Source organism: Fusarium musae, chromosome 11, assembly GCF_019915245.1.
Source record: "Fusarium musae strain F31 chromosome 11, whole genome shotgun sequence".
Lineage (NCBI taxonomy): Eukaryota > Fungi > Ascomycota > Sordariomycetes > Hypocreales > Nectriaceae > Fusarium > Fusarium musae.
The window spans coordinates 1,852,541-1,874,321 of NC_058397.1; the positions used below are offsets into that span (position 1 = coordinate 1,852,541).

Consider the following 21,781-nt stretch of genomic DNA (forward strand, 5'->3'; position numbering starts at 1 on the left):
GATATGTCGACGCTCGCTTAAAAATCTCAAAGCATGTCGGATGGAATGACATTCTCCCCGCCTCCCGGCTATCAATATCCTCGCTGCGGTTTGGGAAGATACGTTGGTTGAACGGTCCCCCAAACCATTGAGTACATAATTGCCCAGCTTCTCAAGATCTCCACGTTCGTATTCATGTGGCTCCCCGTCGCACATCGATGCTGCTACAAGGTTTGGTACGTGTTACACTCTTTCTCATTGCTTCGACTGAGATGCGGCTTCCGTAGTATGCACTGGTCGACCTGCAGTTAGGCCCAGAAACATGTTCAAAACGGATAGAGTCAAGATTTCTGGGTGCGAGCAAACACTTCCTTGTTCGTGAGCCGCCTCTCGGAATAGAAGTACAGTCTGGTTGCATGCAGTTTTGTCTTCTGGGATATGCTTCAATGTCATCATCTGCGTGGCTATTCCATGCTGCACAAGGGTGTTCTCCATTTGTTCGGTGACGGCCGATGTGAAAGCTGACGTCGCATATCATGCAGCGTGCTTCTCCTTGGTCCCTCGTGGTAAATTGAAATAATGTATTATTATCCCCGTTGCTATCCACCCAGGCTGGAGACATTGCTGCGTATATGCCTGTCATGCTTGTTTGATGCTAGCGGAGGTAGAATGGGAATGCTTCAGGGAATTGTGCGTTTGTGATTGATGGTATCTACTTTGACTGTCTACATAATTTGGCCATGGTAGTAAGTAGAGATTATCTATGACGCTCTCCACCATCGAGTTCTAATCGATAAGCATGGCGTAGACCCACTGGACCTCGTTCATCTCCATCAACTATACTACCAGCCAACCAAATTGTCGAGACACATGAAAACTACCTTCAATTGAGACCAACTTACAAGCAAGACCCTACGCACCAGAGCCTCTCGCACCCCTTCAGCCGGGGGTCTTGGACGCTATGAAAGCGGTCAGATCCGCTCGACGCCGTGACTCAGTTCTTCACTGACCATCCCGCTCACAGAGAGTATCATCAAAGACAAGTCAGCCGAAGCAGCTGCACTCAAAGAAAATGCCCCTCCAAAGTCTACACCTGCGAAAAAGACAACCCCAGCTTCTGGCAAGAAGCGCAAGGCTGAGCTGTCCCTTGATGAAGAAGTCGCCGCGCACAAGGCAGACCTGGATGACACAATCGGCCACGCCACTTTTGAGGACGATAGCCTTCCCAGCTGCAATGTCATCCGCACCAAGTTCAGTAAGCTCTTTGACTCGGGCGTCATGAACAAGGCTGAGTTCTGCAGAGCCACCGATACAAACTCAAGCTCCCTTGACAAATTCCTCAAGCAGGAAGGTCCCTTTGGCGGATGTAACAGTTCCGTCTGGCGTAACGCATATGTATGGTTTCAACAGCGTGAAGTCATGGGTCTCAAAATGCCAGACGCCAAGAAACGCCAGCTCCATGAGAGCAAGAAGGATGCTGCCGAAGGAACTCCCTCTAAGGCTATACCTTCAAAAGCTCTTCCCGATATCAGTGACATTCACCTCGAAGGCGAAGAAACAGACGATGTCCCCATCTACGATGACTGCGATGAGATCCGGCGCAAAATAAACGCGCACATGACAATCCCTAGCGTGACGCAAGCGCAGTATCTATGCGCAGTTCAAGGCGCCGACGTGCAAGGGGATCCAGCCAAAGCAGCTTTCGGACTTTAGAAAGGCGAAGGGGAGTAATGCTGGGGCCAATAGTAGTGTGTTTTACGGGTCGTATGTGTATTTTGAGAAGTTGAAGTGCGCAGAAGAAGCCTGTTACGAAACATAGGATAGAGATGACGTTTTTGCATCCTGGGGTTTTCCGAGGGATAGGGATGATAGGACTACTTGGTTCCTTGGTGCGGCTTAGCTGGCTTTTGTTGATGGGTCTGGAGCGATTGGGTTCCATGTGTTTGTTCTGTTTGGGTCTTTGATCTCATGGGCTTGGTTGGGAACGTGCTTGCGTGCTGCTTTAAATCTGCTGGTCAGTATGTGAAATGGGACTGTATTACTTAGGTGTTCGTTTAATGGGATTCGGTACTTGGTACTTTGAACTGAAACTGCTACCTGTGATGAATTCACTTGCGTAGACTTTTGCCAGGCGGTTCTCGGTGATAGAGGAGGGCACTGATAACGGGTTCAAGGGACTGGGAGATGCATAAAGGAGAGCTCGCGGTGGCAGATTTACATACAGAAATACAGGCCAAACCTCCGCTGCAACAGGGTAAAATGACCAGCCTAGTCGATATCTTGCGTGCGCCAGAGAAACTCGCCGTTGTCAATCGGATGAGGCATTCAATCAATGGTGTCGCTTCCAGCAAGCTAAACCCCACGACATAACTGGTCTCAAGTGAGCGCACAGCGACAGGGAGTCACAGCGCAGCCAACATCCAACATCGCAACCACCAAAAACGAAGATACAACAACGCAAGAGAATAAGCAATTCAGAGTGCAAAAACAGCAAAAGATACATACAACAGCGGGGATTCGCTGGTCGTCACCGACCCAACTACTAATCCGCCGGTTAGTGGCTTGACTATGGGAGAGCGGACGGGATCCCGTATTTTCCACTACCTTTGGTCGTATGTGCTGGATAGTGGCGGGTTTGTGCCCTATATTCATGCAGATTTCGTGGGTCTCGAACGCGATTCAGTGGGTCGGTCTGCTGGCCTGCAGGCCTGCAGTCTCAGGCATTAGCAGCTTGAAAATTGATCACATCTCTGACAGTCTGTGATTCGTATTGAGACAGATGGAATTCGTTGCGCTCTACTATTGCATTATCTGAATTTGCCGCTAGAAGTCACTTCTGATCCTCTTCAAGCTCTGGTGATTATTTGATGCTGTACTTGTTTTTCGTCATGACACCTATTTTAGTTTACTACATTGAACCCATTCGGCAACCTCGGATCAGACTGCAATGCGGAAAATCGAGCAGAAACCCGTATTAATGACAATCTGTTATCCGGAGCATGGCTTTAATCAAATGATGTTTCACTTGTAAATCTTTGCTTATCATCTCCTCCCGCCATCCTTCATTGATACAATGCGTATCTGTTAGTAAACGCAGAGCTACCCTACAGAATTAGTGATCTATGAGATGCTCAGCGACAGTGTCCACGACGCACTGTCCCAAGCCGCACTAGCGCCCCAGCTCTTCTGACAAGTTTTCAGCATTCATCTTTCTCAGACATTCACCGCTGGGTGAAATCTCTGTTCTCATCGGGCCTTTGCAGTGTTTCTGTAGCAATAGAATCACCCACTACTTGGCAGCCTCAATCATTTGCAGAATTCTCATTCAATCGCGATGCCATTTGCTCAAGTCGTCGCCATACCCACTGAACCTGGTCGCATTTCCCTGGTAGCGAAATGAGGCTGACAAAAAAAAAGTGGCTGGACCCAAATCAGAGTTTTCACGCTGCCTCAGGCGCAGCCTCCGAAGCCCCACTATCCCTCTGTATAAAAAACCGATCCTCCTCAGACCTTTGGGATTTTTTTCTTTTCTTCTTCATGTCGACAATACTTCAGTACGTCCCCCCTACCTACTACCACTCCACCACCAAACGATCGCTAACCACGCCTCCAGGAGAATCATTTCTATAGTATTCGACCTTCTCTTGGTTCCCTAAAAGAGCCACAGATCCCACCCTGGTTGATGAATGTATATCCTCGACACCCTAGAGTGAATACCCTTTTGGTCCTCTCGCTCTGTCCGCAAGGATGGCGGTGGTTGTCTTGTGCAGCTGCTGTATAGAGATGGTTTGCTTGATGATCTCGACCCCAGCTGTGGTCTTGCCTTTGGGCGCGTGGCTGGGGTGGGTGTTGATGGACGTCTGACAGGCGTGTTTTCTTTTATTCTTTTCATTGCTTTCTGGGGCTTGTCTTCGGGAGTGAGGAAGATGGCCGAGACGCGATGATCGGTGTCGCAGTCTCGGTATCGTGATGTGATTGTGGATATTTGTTACCCTTGTCTCACTCTGAGATCTGCCATCTTACTCCGTGGCTTATTTCTATTTTTGTTCAAGGAAGATTGAATGTAGCCCAATACTCACCGCGATATACTAGCTGTAAAGCTCCTGTGGATATAGCGGTCCATCATCATGGCCACATCCTATGACGTACTTTTGAAAGTGCTATTCGTAGACCCTAATATCTTCAGTCTCATGAGTTGATGTTGATTTGAAGTCGAGCTTCGAATCACGTAAAAAAATGGTGCATTGCCGAGCATCTTCTGCATCTCCTCTGCTTGGTGGCCATGGTGTTTTTTTATGTCACTGTCTGGCATTGTTCACTGACAGCCAGTGAACAGTGCCAAACCCTCGAGGCTCTTTGTTGGTCCTGGTTGACTTTTGCTCTTTCAGTCTCCCGCAGGCGGTAACATTGACTCATGATGTCCCTTTGTCTCTTGGTTCGTTGTTCAGAAATTATGTTTGAGCGTCATCCCATCACAACAAAGAGGACGGTATATATATACCTGTTGCTACAACTTCTACTCTCGATTCTTCCAGTTACCAATCAACAACACCAAAAGCTACCACTACAACAATATCCACCATGTGTATCGTCAAAACTACCCCCAGAACCTGCGGCAACTGTGAAGCCGAGGATTTCGCACTTATCAGCAAGGAGGAATGCCAAGCCGTCGAGGATCGTAAGGACTGTCCGGGAAAGAAGGAGATTGTGGTCAACGAGGCATGGCTGTGTCCAGCATGCAATGCCAACACAGCTCGTGGCACGTGCTACACGGAGCCATATGACTATCAGCCAAAGATCCGACAGGAAGTCGCCAAGAAAGAGACTGGTTCCTTCGCGGATAAGGTCAAGAAGGTGTTTGGCAAGAAGTAGGATAATATGCTTCTATGCCAGCACCGAGTACGCTCCCAAGCCGCCAACTACACAAAGCTTTGAGTAAGATTTCTGCTCCGTAAGACGATGAAGGCCTGGGACCGTAGCAAGATGTAGTTTCAGAAGGTTCGAGAAGACAACACAGCGGTTCATAGTGATTGGTATCTCAGTCGCAAGTTTTACTGATAAATATATTCTTCTGCGATAAAATGCCAAGCCTCTACGAGGCGGGTCTTTATTGAACGCCATGTACCTGTGAAACAAAAACAGTGTGACTTCTGATGTGTTCAGTAAGCTATAAGATTAAGGAACACACCTGAGGTGAAGCAGTGAAGTAATAGAGCAAGACTGCCGTGAACGTTGGTCCAAGTAAGGCGCATGATGTAAACCTCATCTGTTAAGTCTATCAACTCAACTTTAGGCACTCTGAGTAATGGTTCAGCCATCCACGCGAACGCTCAGTGCCTATGCAGAAAAGGTAACCGTTCAACATGAACACCGAGTTCTCTTTCGCTCTCATTGCCGTGTAAAGCCTGAATGAAAACCTTGTTTGGCCGATTCACCATCAGTATATACATCTGTTCACATTGATCGCATCAAAACCCGATCAGAATTTATTATATATAGTCTCGCAAGCCCTCCCACTCTCCAAGCATCTCAACTCAATTACAAACCTTTCATCCAATCAACCAAGCGTACAAGAACACCCGGCAGCTTCGATCATGTGCAAGGACCTGTATCGTCGCACCCTTTGCGGTGCCTGCGAGAAAGACCCCAACGGTCGAGAGAAACTCGCTTACCAGAGTTTGGGAAGAGAGGAATGCGAAACTGCCAAGAGAAGGGGGAGGCAATGTCGACAGGAGATTAAAGAAGAGAGGGACGGTTCCTGTCAGGTATGCGGGGAGCATACCATGTATGGACTGTATGAGGTTGGACGATATTGGTAAGAAAGTGCACGGTTAAGCACTCCTTAAGTTGGAGGTTCGCAGAACGCTTCAAGCAGTAGTCGGCGGCTTAGTTGGACTGCTGAGAAGAAAGAAAGAGAATTGAACTATTTGTTACAAAGTCCCTAGAATAGTTCTGTTTAAAACTTCATTTGTGAAAACGTAGATATTTACCCAGTTTGCCGATATTCCAGGGACAGTACCAAGACTGAACCAGTTTCTGTTTCATCTAAAGACCTTCCTTCTATGGCCTATTTCACCGTCCACTGCTTATTCCGTCATTCATACAGACTACGGATCTTGACTCGTGTACATAAGTCCGTGACAATGGCATCATATTTCTTTGAATAGGAGAACGGGATGGTGAGTTTCCAGCACCGTTTGCAATTTTCATCGATCAGAAGGTCGTGAGGTTTCAAGGGCAAGTTGGCGATCCTGATCGGGCTTCCATTGGCCGTTAGGAAAGGCTATACCCATTAGGTGTAGCCTCTTCTTTTGTTGTACGGAGGGAAATATCTCTGACAAGTTGAATTGCTCGTTCTTCCTTCTGACCACCACGCTGCCTAGAACTGTGTAGTACTGAGGCTTCCATACTGACAAGGCAGATCCATCCGACGTGATTGAGGGCAAACCCAACGACCGCTTTGATCTGTCCCTAGATGCTCCTCGGCGAGGTTGGCGAGTTCTTTTGGGCGTTGACTATATAAAATTTTTGTCAAAATATTTGGCAATCTAAAATTAACGTGATAGAACTGCCTATCCGGTGAGCGCGTCAATGACTGGGAATCTTTGCGATCCTCGTTGCTGTTGATTATATCGGCTCGACGATTTTGCTGATTGGGGGAAGGGGTTTGTCATGATGGCCGAGGATCTCGGATAAGGCATCAAATATGGCTTTGGAAAAGGAGGTGACAATATTTCGTAGAGTCTTAAAGATATACCGTAGTCGGGGTTACTTGAAGTTAGGGGGGGAAAGCGATATAGTCTTTGTAGTTGAGGGGGAGGCCCGCCAGCTTTCAGATGCCTCTTTTGGTCTCACAGCCTCACTTTGCCTTGACGAACTCTGAGGATGGCTCATCAGCGGGAGAAGTAGAGGCTGGGCAAGGCTGGCGGCGAAGACAGCTAGGAGACTTGGGCTCTGTTTGGGTGACCTTTCGCTTGAGCTTGACGAGGTACGAAATAAGATCCTCTGGTGATGTGTTTGAACAGGTAGGTTGTGAGTGCGTATTCGCCATACCTGGAGCGCGCGCTCGCCTCGGAAGTGACTGTAGTGGAGGTTCATGCTGGAATTTACTGATGATAGATGCGCATGTGAGTCATAGGATCAATTGAAACATCACAAGTCATCTCAAACCATCATAGCATACCTAATCTCAGTCTCGTAATGAACCATTATAGTTAACCAGAATTCATTCTCGTTTACCCAATCTTCTCTCGAGTGTCCTGATATTGTTAAGCTTGAAAATCTGGCATCGTCCCCTTTTCCACTGATAATCTCTATAACTCAAACCATCCAGTACCCCAAGTTCGCTGTTTCATGGTGAATAGAAACGTCTGCGACAGAATTCTGAAGCTAAATCGCTCAGTACTATAGACTAAAAGGTCCCTTGTAAATAAAGCGGCTATAGTAGTGATACATGCCTTTGGTCAGTGACTATAAACCCAGAGACCGTGTAAGACTGCGAGACATTACAAGGAAACAAAATCACCGCAGTTCAACACATCAGTCAGTTGACCTAAAGAACACGCTTGATCCTTTGAATTCTATATGCTGTTCATGCTATATTCTAAATGTTGTTTTAGTATGTGTTGTTGTTCTTGAAAAGAAGTCAAAGACTTTATTCCATGTTCATGCATATTCATTCAGATCCATCAGAGCTTATTCTTTATTCATCTCGCGTTCAAACTGCAAAGACCAATAAGTAGGCTAGGTAATTTACTCAACCCGTTGCTAACCCAGTACACAGACAATGGCGCAGTCATTATGAGATTATCAAGAATTACCTAACAACTCAATTTTAGATATACCAAAATATCATAGCAGTGACAGCCAAAAGATGGAGAGCAAAGGTTTCAGTACAATGGAGAATGCAATAAGGCCAGTTCAATATGAACAAGTGACAAGCCAATTCCTGATTTATGCCTTTAAATACGGGATATGGCCGCGTATGAAGATCAATTCCCATCCACAGCAGTATAAACCACCAACCTCCAACACTACACCTTCTCATCACCATTCTTCGAATGCTTCACAACAAACACACACACACACCCCTCCAATATCTCTACACTCATGATGGAACAGATTTCAGAAGAGATGTCACAGACTTCAGAAGATATGTCACTTTTTGTACATGTTTGTGAAGAAAATTCACAAGTTTCAGAAGAGTTGTCACAGACCCCAGAAGAGACCATGCATGAACTCAAGAAGCAGCTCATGCAGAGTCAGCTGGATAGCCTCCGTATTTCCATGGAGAATCTTGCTCACAGTTTCGATCGCGTTCCTGCGGCTATCATCGCCAGGTCTTGTTTGGCTATCCTAAAAAGCATGATCAGCCTTTCGTACAGCAGTGTGGCGCTATTTATTGACAAACATAATGAATCTAGGCTTCGGTACAGGTTCAAAGAGATTCAGGAATTTCAGTGATTGACTCGCTCCTTCGCAGATGATGAGAAAGACGATCAACCTGATTTCAACCAAGACCGCAAGGATAGTTTGCTGCTTTACGCAGCAAGCGTAATGCCTGTCTCATGGTATCTTCGCACCCATAATGACCCTTCGGGGTTATTTATCGATCAGGCTAAAACGATAAGAATGTGCTGTCTCGATGAGCTAAAGCACCAGTACGGGAATTCTTTGATGGAGTCTTCCGATGATGATGATATCGAGGCACCGTACGACAGGATGTTGGAAGAGATGGAAGCTTGGAGAAAGAAACGTCTTCGAGTGCCAGTCACCGACGACGTGGTTTCTGTGGCTCTGCGGACGTACAAAGACTGTCGGGACCTCGAGCTTCCAGTTCCACAAGGCCTGGCCATATATGCCTTGTCCCCCTTGGATACTGGGGAAGAGTGGTCGGTTCAAGAGGTTTAAATTTCATCAGAACCAGACTCATACCCCCCTGGGACAACAATCGAGGCCATCACGATAACGCGCGAGCAGCTGCGAGCTCATTACAAGGGAGCAGAGTTTAAGAAGGAGGTTCCCGCGACTCACCCTACACTCGATAACCTGGACCTCGATTTTGACAAGGAAATCTGCAGTGAATGCGGAATTGTAGTTGCTTGGAGATTTGTTGGAAGTGACGCTTGGATGGACCGCTATGGTCACCTTGTTCCGCAAGACCCCCTTCTCTGAGACAATCTGGGTTATCCTGGGTAGATCAACCAGACTTACTCAAGCGAGTAGGTAGGAAAAAGTTTTCTCTTTGTTACTTTGGATGCCGGGATGGGGAGTCTGTACAAGTGTATGGGCTCATTGGGGCTTGGGAGATGTTCGAGTGTGCTGGCCATTTTCACAGCAATACTCAAGTGAGTAGATCTACCTGGGAATGACATAGCTGTGCAGGGCTATCATACAGAGTTGCTCAAGTGGGCGAAAAAAGAAAAAGAAACGAGTGTTCAGTCCATGATGATTATTCGTGGCAAGCTTACTCAAGTGAGTAGTGCTTACGGGTGATTAGATGGGCGGAGTTATGTTGACGGGTACTCAAGTGAGTACATAGATACCGAAGTTTCTGAATAGACTGAAAATTGGTGATATAAAGTTTGTGTGCCATCTATATTGGCGTGAATTCACTTATAGGTGAGCTATTATTATTGTAGACCAGGTCATGTAGCTGTGATCTAGCGATTCCAAATGAGGAGAGGGAGATGAGCTCCGCAAATTTCGATAACTTTCGGATCTAGTTGCACCAGGACGAGATTATGCAAAGTACAATAGCTGCGATAGGCTACAGAAATGCGACCGCGGTTTGTTGTAAATTGGATCTGCATGGGAGGAGTTACGGTGGGGATTTCACTGAGCATTCACTAAAATGCCCTACATAAGTTCAGGCGACAAAGTTGCGCGCAACTCGCCTTGTTGCATTGGACTCAAGGGAACATTCACTCAATCGAAAGCATATTCATCAAGACATTTCCCTGTTTATTCATTGTTCCTTGGGTATAGTTCTATCTAAATTGATAGCCAACCACAAAATGGGTATTGTTTTCTTGAACCGACGACACCAAACTCCATTCCAGAATGCTATAACCTGGAAAAAGCACTCAGGGCGGGCCAACTTGGTGATGCCAATCGCGCGGATGAAGTCACCTCGCTTTTTCTCAGCAGTTCTAGCGCCGCGCAGATTGAGGGCTCGTAGAAGGCCGCCAAGCTCACGAGCTGCAATAAAGAAATCAGCATTAAGTAGCGACGGGGAAAGAAGATCGAGGTATATACCGTTGAGTCGCTGAACCTCACCATAGGTGCGAGGGAAATCGGGGATGGCGGCCCCAGTCACTGGACTGACCAGAGGGGTGAGGGCCGAACTTGACGCACAAGCACTGGAATTGAGGGCTCTAGTATGGAGGTTGGTTGTTGTAGCGGTCCTAAGTGTTTGTCAGTAAGTATGGGTAGCATGGTCAAGTTCATAGTAGGGTACTGACAGGCTGGTAAGACGTCGGTCAATACGGGCTAAGTGCTGGTCATGGTCGCGAAAAGTGGCCTCGAGAGTATTAAGAGGGTCATTCATTGCATCGAGATGAGTGGTGATGTTGCCGAGATGACTGATCACTTCACAGAGGAAACCAACGATCTGAGGGTTCGCGGGCGGCGAGGAAAGACTGGACGACGAGTCGGACTGTGGATCGTATAGTTAGTCAGTGATCCAGACTGCATTATTGGGTGATTCACTTACCATCGCGCTGAGATGGATTCGAGATCAGAATCGAGATGTTGTTGTGCTGGTGCTGCGAAGGAGGAAGAAACAAAAATTAAGGCGTGGCTGAGCAACCCCGCCTCGCGACGTAGCCCTCACCACTATCCTAAGTTTTAAAAATTAATCTACAGGCTTCCAAGTCTATACTAAATTACCTAAGCCTTTTTCTCGTTTAGAATAGACTCAAGGCGCGTAAAGGTGTGAGACTGTTGGCCCTGATACTAATCAACAGCGGAGAGTTAGCTGTACTAACCTGACTTTGTCGCAAGCGCACCCTGCTTTACATTACTCACCAAGAGACAGGAACGGAACTTCCCCTGTTTGTTTCTCAATCTCTAAGTAGCAAGAGGCGCATATATGGCTTAAGAAAGGGATGTCTCCCTCTCCGAAAAGACGCAAACAGCGAGAGATAGCCATTAAGTATCTCTTCGGCGCCATTATTCACAGACCCTGAACTTGACGTTGAAGTCGGAGAGTCTTGCTGCGGTTGTATGCCGTTTGGATCAAGGTTGTTTAAGTCTGACTGAATGGGCAACTCATGGACAGGCGAGTATATGTTGACTTGTTGTGCTGCACAAGTTGCTAAATCAGAGAGTTTCTCAACCTGTCGTTGTTGATCAGTTTGGGTGTTCATAAATGAGAAATTTGTGTACACTTACAAGCCCAATGCCATGTACTTCGAGACTAGTCATTTGGAACTGCAAACAGGTGTCAAGAGCCTCGCTGGCAATGGTCACGGCGTATTCATGACGGAACTCCTCCTCGTCAGATAGGGCTTCAACGTAGCCGTGGCTATTGGCTAAAGACCACAGCTTGATCCTGATCCAATGCCTGGTAACAAGAATATCTGCATGTTGAGCATGAGTATCGACACCAGAAAGCCCGGAAAATTGTGGTGGAATCCGGTAGCGTCGGAGGAGAGCGAGTATTGTGCTTCTGGTGACGTGTGTCGGGGCCTCTTCTTCCCAGCAGAAACCTTTCCAGCATTTTATTATATCGGGATCGATGAAGTCCACCTGCTCGAGCATGTTGCTGATGCATTCCATGGCAATGATGTTCTCGCTTTCACCCCTATCATGTGAAGATGCGATGGCGTTTTGTAGCTCTTGCAACTTGTTCCGGCTTAGTAGTTTCGTGGCTGGAATGTAGTCTCTTTGAACTGAGTAAATCCTCTCAATGATTGTGAGGCTGATCAATGTGCGGAGTCTCCTTTGTTTTTCTGTGTCACCAATCCGGCCATAAGATTCAGGCTTGTCGAGATTCATCACTTCGGCTAGAGCTGCGGCCTCCCTAAGTCGAAATCTGGCTGCATCGAAATTGCCCTTGCAGAATTGACAGGCGAACAGAAAGACACTCGTCATGATTGTCTCCAGAGTCGGGCTCTGGCCTAAATCAGACTGCGAGTGTAAGTTGACAGCCAGAGCCAAGTGAGCGTCAGCTCTTGCTTCACGGTTCGGCCATGAGCGTTTCTCCTGGCTCTGAACTGGCTGTAGAAGGACCAGCGAGCAAATGGCTTGCACCAAAGAGCCAAAAGATCGATCTTGGAGATGTCGTTGACGCGCGATGTTTTGATGAAGATATGAGCGGGTGAAGAAGGGCATGGATTGTTGTAGGCGCTCTAGGAATACGTCGATGAGCTGTGGGATGGTGCTGTCATCTAGGAGACGATCCAGCACTCCGTTTTGACTCGAGAGATGCTGGAGTGGTGGTGAGAGGCATAGTCCGGGACTTTGAGGTATATTCAGTGGGAGTGATGGTATGCATGGAGGGAGGTCTACCACCCCGAAAATGTTGGCTGGGTAGAAGAAGCATTCTCCCATACCAAGGTCCCAGTATTCTGGCTCCAGCTGCACGGAAGAGACAGTAGTAAGTTGTGTAGAATTGTTCATACACTCTGGACGCAGTTGCTGCTCCTCTATAGGAGTGTTCACGTCAACGTCTTCAACAGACACCCAGTCTGCCGTATCTTCGTGCAAGATGTTAGGCCTCTCGAAAGATACCCTTGAGTTAATATCTGGATCATCGGACGCCGGTCGAATGTACCGGCGTCTCTTTCGAGGCCGCTCATATTGGCATTCTACGCGGCTCTCTTGACAAGGCGCACATGGAGTACGCCGGTCACACTGTGAAAAGGATTCAGAATCGCGAGACTGGGGCAAACACGGAGTGGTCAACCTACCTTGATCTTCCGATGAAAACAGTGATCACATGATCTAGTTTGAACAGCACAAGCCAAGGATGAATCGAAGACCACTTGGTTCATGTCGAGCTGGGATCTCCTTTTTCCGACACGAGGGGGACGGTCCATCTGCAGCAAGAGGCTTTTATGACGGATAAGGAATAAAACCGACACAGAACTCCCCTGGTCCGAGTTAAGAGCACGGGGGAGACTGCGGGGAACCATGTCTAGACTCTCGGTCCGACAAAGGCCTGGGCCATCACTCAGACCATCCAAATGTCTTCCCACGAAGCAGAACTCGGGCTAGTGTCACTTGGTGCTGAAAATGTGCTGCTAAATGTGACATGGTGATTTAAGCCCGATTGGGAATATTCCCGCTTCAGACGAGAACAGCCAGAAACTCGCGTTACAATTGCCGATTTGCAAGGCCGTGTTATCCAATATGGCATGTTCGCGAGGATGAAATGTAAACGCCGAATGCCGTCGTCAATCAATGTCCGTCATGTGATTCATTTAGTCTGTTAATGGCCGTTCCGTATTTCGCGGTCTATCTAAGGCTACTCCTGCTGATTACCCACGGTGAAATTGTCATAGCATTCACTGAACCATAGCCATTATGGCAGCCCTAGATTCACCCATCCTTATTCAGCTACCATCCAAACGCCACATCTACGAGACTGTTGTTTATGAAGCTCAATACAACATACCTTCGACGACAACCCATAATGATGTACTTCAAGGCCAAGATCCCATTGCTACCGCCAAAGCATCGGAAATCCAGAACGACAATGCCTATCATCGCTGGAGACCGCGTTATCATCTCATGCCGCCAACGGGCTGGTTGAACGACCCTTGTGCACCAGGCTATGATACCGTCAATGATGTCTATCATGTCGGATTCCAGTGGAACCCCAAGAAGCCAGAATGGGGCGATATTTCATGGGGCAGCGCACTTTCAAAGGACCTGGTTTCCTGGGAGGTTAATGGCAGTCCGTCTATTCGACCGTCGAAGAAGCATGATGGAGAAGCTGGGGTCTTCACGGGATGTTGGAGTCCAGTACCCTCAGCACTTGGTCGGAACACTGCATTTTATACCTCAGCGCGGAGGCTTCCGATACATCATACACTTCCCTACAACTGGGGTTCTGAAGCAATTTGCATTGCCACCTCCAACGACGCCGGTCGCACTTGGCAAAGAGGCAATGTACCGACTGTTCTGAGTGGCCCTCCTCGCCATCTCGATGCTACAGGCTGGCGTGACCCTTACGTTGCCGGGTGGCCTGCTCTCAGCCGGCTACTAGGAGACAGGTCAGATCAAGCACTCTTTGGCATTGTTTCTGGTGGTCTTCGCGGCATTAGCCCTGCAATATTTATTTACTCTCTTGAACAACACGATTTAACAGCCTGGAACTTCCTCTCTGTGTTGACCTTAGCACCGACCTCCCCAGAGGAACATCATTCACAATGGGAGCCCGACTATGGTGCAAACTGGGAAGTGGTCAACTTCCTTTCGCTCCCCGACCCTGATGACCCAGCGATAAGCCATGAGGTACTTATGATTGGCGTCGAGGGGCGCAAGCAAGTTGACGTCAAGCCTTCTGGACGACATCGCCATTCGGAATTCAGAAGGGATCACGGTCAGATGTGGGTTTCAGGCCCTTTGGTGCAGACTTCAGCAGGGATACAGATGCAATTTCGTTCTGGCGGTGCTCTGGACTACGGAGCAATCTATGCTGTCAACTCCTTCCACGATCCGAGATCCAATCAGCAAGTTGCATTTGGCTGGATTATTGAGGAAGATCTCTCTGCAGAACTGAGGGGCGCACAAAGATGGGCTGGACTGTTATCGGTCCCGAGAGTCGTTCAGTTGAGCAGGATACATCACGTTGTCCATGCATTGAAGTCAGATCTGGCATCGATCAAGTCATTTGACGTGGTGCCAGAGGACAAAGCGCAGCAGAAGTCACTCTTCCCGAAAGACTCTCCTCAGACCTACACGATTACGACAGTGTGTGCTTTGCCAGACCCTAGACTCAACAAACTTCGCCAACGCAAGCGGCCCATGGGTCCCAGAACCAATCACACTTTGCCTGAGGCTCTTGGAAGCTTGGAATTTCCCCGAAGGTGCTCCTGCTGGGAGCTCGACGTATCTTTCGAGATTGGCAAGGACTTACAGAGCATTGGTTTCATGATAAGCCATACGAAAGGTAAGACTACCAGATATAATCATAAAGGGTTTCTAGAGATTGCTAACATTTCTTCTAAAGATTCACAACTATGTACCGTCGTCTCGTTCATTCCTGACTTAGAAAAGCTCATAATCACACGAGACAAATCCACCAACATGACAGACATATGCGTGGCGGACGAAGAGGCACCGCATACCCTTTTCTCGACCTTGTCCCCCGGAACTACCGCAGGAGCTGAGCCAATTTTGTCACAAGAGCCTTTACGACTCAATGCATTCTTTGATGTGAGTTGCCTAGAGCTTTTCGCCAATGGAAGGACGGCAATCACTACAAGAGTCTACCCGGAAAGCATGACCTGCTATAACATTCAGCCATTCGTGGTAAGGAAGAGTGATCGCGTGTGGTCTGGTCAGTTGCTTGAGTGTACGGCGTGGGAGCTAAAGCCGTCGTGTTAGAAGGTCTCGATGATGTAAATGTAGACAGAAGGGAATATGCAAATGGGAGCGATATTTAAGACTGTCTGGGAATTGACGTGAGAGTTCTTTACCTTAGGTAATGCTCGTTACTACCCATAACTGCTCAGCGTCAGCAAAAGGTAAAGCTTAGCTAAAAACCAGCCAATAATATGTTAGAGATAGCATGAACTTAAGACTTAGGAGGAAGAACACCTAGCCTAAGATCTACCAAGTTTATCCTCGCCTTAACTACATATTTCATCCTGTGAGCTCTTCTACCTTCAGATAATGTCACTGGGTCTAATAGAGCTTAATCTTGCTGCACTCAACACACTATGTCGAGTAAGTAAGTCAGTCAGTAGCATTAGTAAGGGAAGACATATACTATATGGCTACGCTCCAGTGGCAGGTATGATATGAGAGGTAAATAATGCCGTAACAGATGAAACTGAGATACAAAGAGACTGTGCAATTAAGTAATGCTATCTGAACGCGCTTGTACCCTACAGAGTCTTATGAATAGCGATGCCCTATGCACATACATCCAACTAACTCCCCATCATTGCTGCCAACCTGATTTGAACCCTACTCCATCAATTTAAGCTTTAGCTTCGTGGTGGTCAATCTCGGCGACAATCTTCTCCTCATTCATGTAGCTCTCCATAGACAGGTTACACTGATAGTCTGAGTAATGATTAGCAATGCACTGATAAACGGGGCGTGCTTCTTACCTTTGAACTTGCGAGCGGGAACACGAGCTTCGAACATGGCATCCAGTTCAGCAGGGGTTCTTCCTTTGGTCTCGGGAAGGTACAGGTACGTGATGATGATGCATCCGGCCATCCAACCAGCAAAGACGAGGTATGTCTTCGGACCAAGGTTACCTCTGGAATAACAGTCTTGTTAGCATGCGGGTAGCTAGAAGACAAAGAGTTGTACTTACGCATCGGCCTGCGAGATGTATGGCAGCACGTAGATCACAACAGTGGAGAACGCAGCCAGAGTCAAGAATGAGAAAGAGCTGGTCTTATTTCGCAGACGGGCAGTCGGGATTTCAGCAGATACGACATAGGTCAGAGGTCCGAATCCAGCTGCGAAGAAGAACGAGAAGAGCATGCACATGCTAGCAATAGCCTTGGCGATGCTGGGGTTTCCCGTATAGTCCATGAAACCAAGGACACCGACGACAAGATCGATACAAAAGACCATAATGAAGGTGCCGAGGGCGAGGGTCCGGCGTCCGACTCTGTCGACAAGGTAGATTCCAGTGATAGCGCCGGCGAAGGCGAGGATGGCACCAACCATGGTAAGAAGGAAAGGAGACACGTTACCGCTGACAGTGGCGAGGAAGATGGTAGCATAGTTTGTCGCGAAAGCAATGCCTGAGAGTTGCTGCATGTTTCCAATGGACATGGCCAAGAGAGATCGACGAAGGTTTGTTCCACGGAAGATATCCATCCACGGGACCTTGGTCTCATCTTCACGAATAGACGCTTGAGCTTTGAGAGCCTCGAACTCGGCCAGAATCTCAGTCTCTGGATAGCCACTGCGGACGCTTCGGAGAGACCTGAGGGCATCGCTGTCACGAGACTTGGTAAGGTACCACGTTGGCGAATCATCGACGAAGAAGAGCCCGACGAAGAGGATGAGAGGGAAGAGGATTCCGAGGCCAAGAGGGAGACGGAATGACATGGCGGACATTTCTGTGCTCATTGCCCAGTTGACACCGCTTGCGACAATGGCTGCTGTGTTGATGAGAACGATAGACATTCCGACAATGGCGCCACGGACATTTTCGGGCGCAATCTCGGCCATGTAAGTTGAGCCAAGCACAATGAAGAGCCAGATGGCAACATCTGAGAGACAAGGTCAGTGAACACGGACAAGATAGAGGTGGTAGATCAAGACTTACTCGCAATCCAACGACCGACGACTATCTCGGCCAGCCCAAACGCAGCAGTCTGGATGGCACTTCCAACAGCACTAAAGATGCAGCCTACAAGGATCATCTTCTTACGGCCGTATTTATCAGCGAACTGGGCTGCGAGGGGCAGTCCGAGAACACAGCCAGTGACTGGTAGAGCTGTCATGATGGAGATGTCGGTCGAGGTCAGGTATGGGGTACCATTGGGAAGACGGGTGTGAGACATTTGATTGACGAAAGGGACCATGGCTAGGATACCGCCGCTGATGGCGCCGTCATAGCCAAAGGTGAAGAAGGCCATTGCCATGAGGAAGGCTGATGAGTAATGTTAGTTAAATGTGCCTTGAGACAATGAAAATGGGAGGAACTGACTGGAGTAGACCAACTTTGGACTTCGGAAGAAGTTTGCCAGCGAGTTTGTTCGCGGCGACGCATGATGGACGTCGGCAGTCATGGCGAAGGTGGAGGTGAGTACCGATTAGAAGAGATGAAGAAAGGAAACAAGGAGAAGTATGATGTGACCAATATTGGATCAATTTATCTCAAGAAACAAGAGTCTTGAAGTCTGAGAATGCCAATTGCAAGATAATGGAGTCCAACCGATGGGCTCAACGAGAAGTTATATACAAACCCCGACACCAAACCTCAAGCCCGGTACGAAAACATGGAGGTACTGCAGCTTGGAGAAAGTGGAGAGAGTTTTCTGGGGCCGAAAATCTGGGGAATGGGGAGACAAACGATACGACAGAGACTTCATCGTACCTACAGATCCCCTAAGCTAAATGTGCTCTATCACTCTTTGAGCCAAAACCCGCGAGGCCGGGTCATGTGAGGGGGAAGAGAAAGGGTTGCCGCGATGCGCAGCCGAGGGAGACGGGGATATTCCCAAAATGGCCAAGTACGGTGCCACTAAGTTTGGGTGCAACCTGTATAAGACGAAACTTAACCGCTGAGTTTAAGCGGCTAACTCACTCTTGGCAAGCTTGAAACGGTATTTCAGCTCATCAGATACAAAATCGTATATTTATTACTGCCTGCAGTTGACTATCTGCGTTTGTTTGAAGCACCCAAATATGACAGTCTCAGACTATACCCTCAAGCACCCAGAGCTAGGCAGCATTATCGGCTTAGCTAGAGACGATGATGTTGTTCAGTTTCGCGGTATCCCATTCGCGTCTGTTCCTGGTCGCTTTCGCCAGAGCATCTTGAGAGCCGGGCCATTACCTTCGCAGCCATTCAATGCTCGCCAACCAGGGTAAGTCTGCAGTCCTAAACCTCTCTATGCACGAATCGACTTTCTAATCTCTCCAAGTCCAGAATGTCCCCAATTAGTCCTACCCTTTCCTTCATACTGGACTGCGCCACCACCCAGTGGGTATCCCGCCCTAGAAAAGCCCATCCAAGATGAGTTCAACTGTCTGAACCTATCCATCACCGCACCACGCAAGACTCTAGAATCCGGCCAGAACGTTCCTGTACTGGTCTTTATCCATGGCGGTGCTTTCATGGGCGGAAGTCAGTCAATCCAGCTATCTGGACGCGAGATCTACGATGCTACCGATCTAGTAAGGGCAAGTCTCGCTCGGGAGCAGCCAATCGTGGTGGTCACTATCAACTACCGCGTGGGACTTCTTGGCTTCCTCACTTCGGAAAAGCTGGCTGAGAGGAGTCGTGCTCATGGTGAGGCAGTTGGCAACTACGGACTTCATGACCAACGGCAGGCACTGGAATGGGTCTCTCGATTCATCGGTGGGTTCGGAGGTGCTTCTGATCGCATCACTATTCATGGAACTAGCGCAGGCGGTGCCTCGTGTCATTACCAGGTTAACTTCCCTAATCGCAAGTTCCAGAGCGCTATTCTCTCCAGTGGAACGTCTGTCGGTATCGCATCTCGGCCTATGCCATGGCATCAGGAGCGCTTCGACTATGTGCTATCCCAACTACCAAGCCTGAAAGCGGATGATTCTCTACTTGAATCATTGGTAGATCTTCCTCTGGACCAGCTCTTGCCAGCATCGCCGCCATCACTCTACAGCCCACTCGTTGACGGTGAGTGGGTTCCCGAGGCGGGTCTCAAACCGACACTGGAAAAGTTGGGCAAGGCTGGTGAGCCCTTACCGAATTTGATGATCGGTGCAACAGAATATGAGCGAGATCTCACGTTGATGCTATTGTCTGATCTGTCGAAGCCTCTGCCGCATCCCCCTCTACCAGAGGCACAGATACTCCCTATTGCGCGGGAAGTGCTTGCGGGTAGCGCCATGACGCCTCAGTTGAACTCTGACGACAGTCCCTTCTGTGTTTCTGAAGTTGCCCAAGCGTATAACCTGACTCGAGAAAAGTCTTGCTTAGACTCATTCGAGGACCTAGCAGGCCTAATGGCGGACGTGGCATTCCGGACTCCGCCAATTTACTCGGCAGGAGTCATCAAGAAGCACCAGATTGCGCACGATCATTCGTCACACGTGCTTCTCTACGAGATTCAAGCTACGAACCCGTATAAGAATTGGTCACTTGGCTACAAGAGAGCCAACCATGGAATTAATGACATCTTCCTCTTCAACCCAGCAGAAGACCAGGTCCCAGCTGAACACCTTGAGAACTGGGTGTCTACCGTGGGCCAGATCCGCGCTGCGTGGCTTGACTTTTGTTATGGAAAAGCGCCTTGGGCTCCGTTCGAGTGGTCGGAGGATGTTGAATCGCTTGGGGGTATTTACGTGTTCCCAGATGGTGGGGTGGGCAGATTGTGCAAGACGTTGGATGATGTCGATGGTACAGCTACAGCTACGCGATGGCGTGCACTTTTGAAGACTTCTCTCGAATGTATTTAGCTGGCTTTATTTTTCAGAAATCTCTTTCTTCATCGGCGCTTAACAAGAGTGCATCAATGGCTGATTTCTCCAGCAGTGCTAAGAACCTCCAGACTCTACATCAATATTTATTCTGGCTCAAGTCGGCGATCTGGCCGCTTTGAAGTTTGCACTGTAAATATTGATATTACTGAGAGTTTGTATAAAGTTGTTCTAGATAATAAAAAGGGACAAAGAAAGTGATTGATGCTCAGATCAATTGAGACTGTGAAGCATGTATTGTGTGTAGATAACTGTGCATGTTGAGCGCCTTGGGAGAAATATCTCTTGTTTGTTTTTGCCAAGTGTACTATAGCCACAGGCTTTCTAGTAGCACTACCTGTCTAAATTTTATCCCTTCTAGATCGAATATGTGAGAAATCGTGTTAATTCGTTTGTCCAACTGCGCACAGGATCATCAAGAGCTAACCCAAGACCATGCGGGCCATCGGGCAAGATCAAAACCTGAGCCTTTCTCTTATGCGCAGCCATGGCTTCAGCAAACATCAGAGTGTTTTGCACAGGAACAGCTTGATCGTCAAACGTGTGGAACAAAAATGTCGGGGGCGTTGTATCAGATACCAAGTTCTGAGCTGATAGATCATGCAATTCGTCGGCCGTCGCGTTAGGCCCGAGTAGATTGTCACGAGAACCAGCATGCGTATAGTTGCCTTCTAAAGTAATAACAGGATACGCGAGGATGCCGAAATCCAGACCGGCTTTGGGGTTGGTGAGGGTTGTGGATGCAAGGTGACCGCCCGCTGAGAAGCCCCAAATACCGAGCTTCTCTATTTTTGGGTTCTCATGGCGTATCTTCTTGAGAGCAGCGAAGACTTCCTTCTCGGGCTTGGGATAGATAGGTGCAGTTGCATTGAGTGTCGTGGTGTAATCAAGAACCCACGCATCGATGCCAAGCTTATTCAGGTATGCAGCTGGATTGTAACCTTCCTTGACAATAGAGACATGACTGTAACCACCACCAGGGCAGATAAGTACACCAGTGCCTGTGGAATTGGCCGCCAAAAAGGCTGTAAGCTTTGCGAAATCGAGCCTATCAAGTTGGTGAGCTCTAGTAACATGAGGCTATTATGCAACGGACAAGGCGCTTAACTGACTTCATGGTGTCTCCGCCTGCGTCAAAAGCAACTGAACTCTCAAGCTTAACAGACTGGTTGGACGTCATCTTCAACAGCAGAACTCGTCAAAATATGTATCGTATTATGTGCAGATCACTTTGGGGGCGGGACGTCTTTGGGGTTTCGTTCTGAATTACCCCGCGATGTCGAATCTCATCCGACCTAAAACCCTTGTAACCACTTTGACTTCTATTCGTCCGGCTATCCAATTAAAGCATCCATCATTATATAACAGCACAAGTCCATGAATGAAGGATAATAACCATTAGGTCATTGGCGGAAAATTGTGGGGTAGAGACTCCCTCTATCAACCAAGATTGTGAGCTCATAGCTGG

General features: G+C 48.2%; 10 protein-coding genes across 10 annotated transcripts; 5 read left to right on the forward strand and 5 right to left on the reverse strand.

Annotated features, from left to right (window-relative positions):
* Positions 1-940: 940 nt before the first annotated feature.
* Positions 941-1,692, forward strand: J7337_013734 (uncharacterized protein; the record flags this gene model as incomplete). Its single annotated transcript, XM_044831210.1, has 2 exons — positions 941-968; positions 1,004-1,692. 2 exons carry the CDS (start codon positions 941-943, stop codon positions 1,690-1,692), a joined length of 717 nt encoding a protein of 238 aa, XP_044674485.1.
* Positions 1,693-4,560: 2,868 nt separating this feature from the next.
* J7337_013735 (uncharacterized protein) lies at positions 4,561-4,851 on the forward strand (the record flags this gene model as incomplete). Its single annotated transcript, XM_044831211.1, has 1 exon — positions 4,561-4,851. The coding sequence occupies one exon, from the start codon at positions 4,561-4,563 to the stop codon at positions 4,849-4,851; it is 291 nt and encodes a 96-aa protein (XP_044674486.1).
* Positions 4,852-6,838: 1,987 nt separating this feature from the next.
* Positions 6,839-7,077, reverse strand: J7337_013736 (uncharacterized protein; the record flags this gene model as incomplete). Its single annotated transcript, XM_044831212.1, has 2 exons — positions 6,839-6,982; positions 7,033-7,077. The coding sequence occupies 2 exons, from the start codon at positions 7,075-7,077 to the stop codon at positions 6,839-6,841; spliced, it is 189 nt and encodes a 62-aa protein (XP_044674487.1).
* Positions 7,078-8,091: 1,014 nt separating this feature from the next.
* On the forward strand, positions 8,092-8,889 carry J7337_013737 (uncharacterized protein; the record flags this gene model as incomplete). Its single annotated transcript, XM_044831213.1, has 2 exons — positions 8,092-8,365; positions 8,462-8,889. 2 exons carry the CDS (start codon positions 8,092-8,094, stop codon positions 8,887-8,889), a joined length of 702 nt encoding a protein of 233 aa, XP_044674488.1.
* A 1,057-nt stretch (positions 8,890-9,946) lies between these two features.
* On the reverse strand, positions 9,947-10,696 carry J7337_013738 (uncharacterized protein; the record flags this gene model as incomplete). The annotated part of the gene is made up of 3 exons (XM_044831214.1): positions 9,947-10,385; positions 10,443-10,636; positions 10,694-10,696. 3 exons carry the CDS (start codon positions 10,694-10,696, stop codon positions 9,947-9,949), a joined length of 636 nt encoding a protein of 211 aa, XP_044674489.1.
* Positions 10,697-11,227: 531 nt separating this feature from the next.
* Positions 11,228-12,315, reverse strand: J7337_013739 (uncharacterized protein; the record flags this gene model as incomplete). The annotated part of the gene is made up of 2 exons (XM_044831215.1): positions 11,228-11,284; positions 11,374-12,315. 2 exons carry the CDS (start codon positions 12,313-12,315, stop codon positions 11,228-11,230), a joined length of 999 nt encoding a protein of 332 aa, XP_044674490.1.
* Positions 12,316-13,509: 1,194 nt separating this feature from the next.
* On the forward strand, positions 13,510-15,436 carry J7337_013740 (uncharacterized protein; the record flags this gene model as incomplete). Its single annotated transcript, XM_044831216.1, is given in 3 exon segments — positions 13,510-15,100; positions 15,161-15,366; positions 15,380-15,436. 3 exon segments carry the CDS (start codon positions 13,510-13,512, stop codon positions 15,434-15,436), a joined length of 1,854 nt encoding a protein of 617 aa, XP_044674491.1.
* Positions 15,437-16,135: 699 nt separating this feature from the next.
* Positions 16,136-17,915, reverse strand: J7337_013741 (uncharacterized protein; the record flags this gene model as incomplete). The annotated part of the gene is made up of 5 exons (XM_044831217.1): positions 16,136-16,221; positions 16,269-16,423; positions 16,481-17,393; positions 17,450-17,776; positions 17,834-17,915. 5 exons carry the CDS (start codon positions 17,913-17,915, stop codon positions 16,136-16,138), a joined length of 1,563 nt encoding a protein of 520 aa, XP_044674492.1.
* Positions 17,916-18,534: 619 nt separating this feature from the next.
* On the forward strand, positions 18,535-20,292 carry J7337_013742 (uncharacterized protein; the record flags this gene model as incomplete). The annotated part of the gene is made up of 2 exons (XM_044831218.1): positions 18,535-18,716; positions 18,774-20,292. The coding sequence occupies 2 exons, from the start codon at positions 18,535-18,537 to the stop codon at positions 20,290-20,292; spliced, it is 1,701 nt and encodes a 566-aa protein (XP_044674493.1).
* A 378-nt stretch (positions 20,293-20,670) lies between these two features.
* J7337_013743 (uncharacterized protein) lies at positions 20,671-21,493 on the reverse strand (the record flags this gene model as incomplete). The annotated part of the gene is made up of 2 exons (XM_044831219.1): positions 20,671-21,361; positions 21,426-21,493. The coding sequence occupies 2 exons, from the start codon at positions 21,491-21,493 to the stop codon at positions 20,671-20,673; spliced, it is 759 nt and encodes a 252-aa protein (XP_044674494.1).
* Between the last annotated feature and the right edge of the window lie 288 nt (positions 21,494-21,781).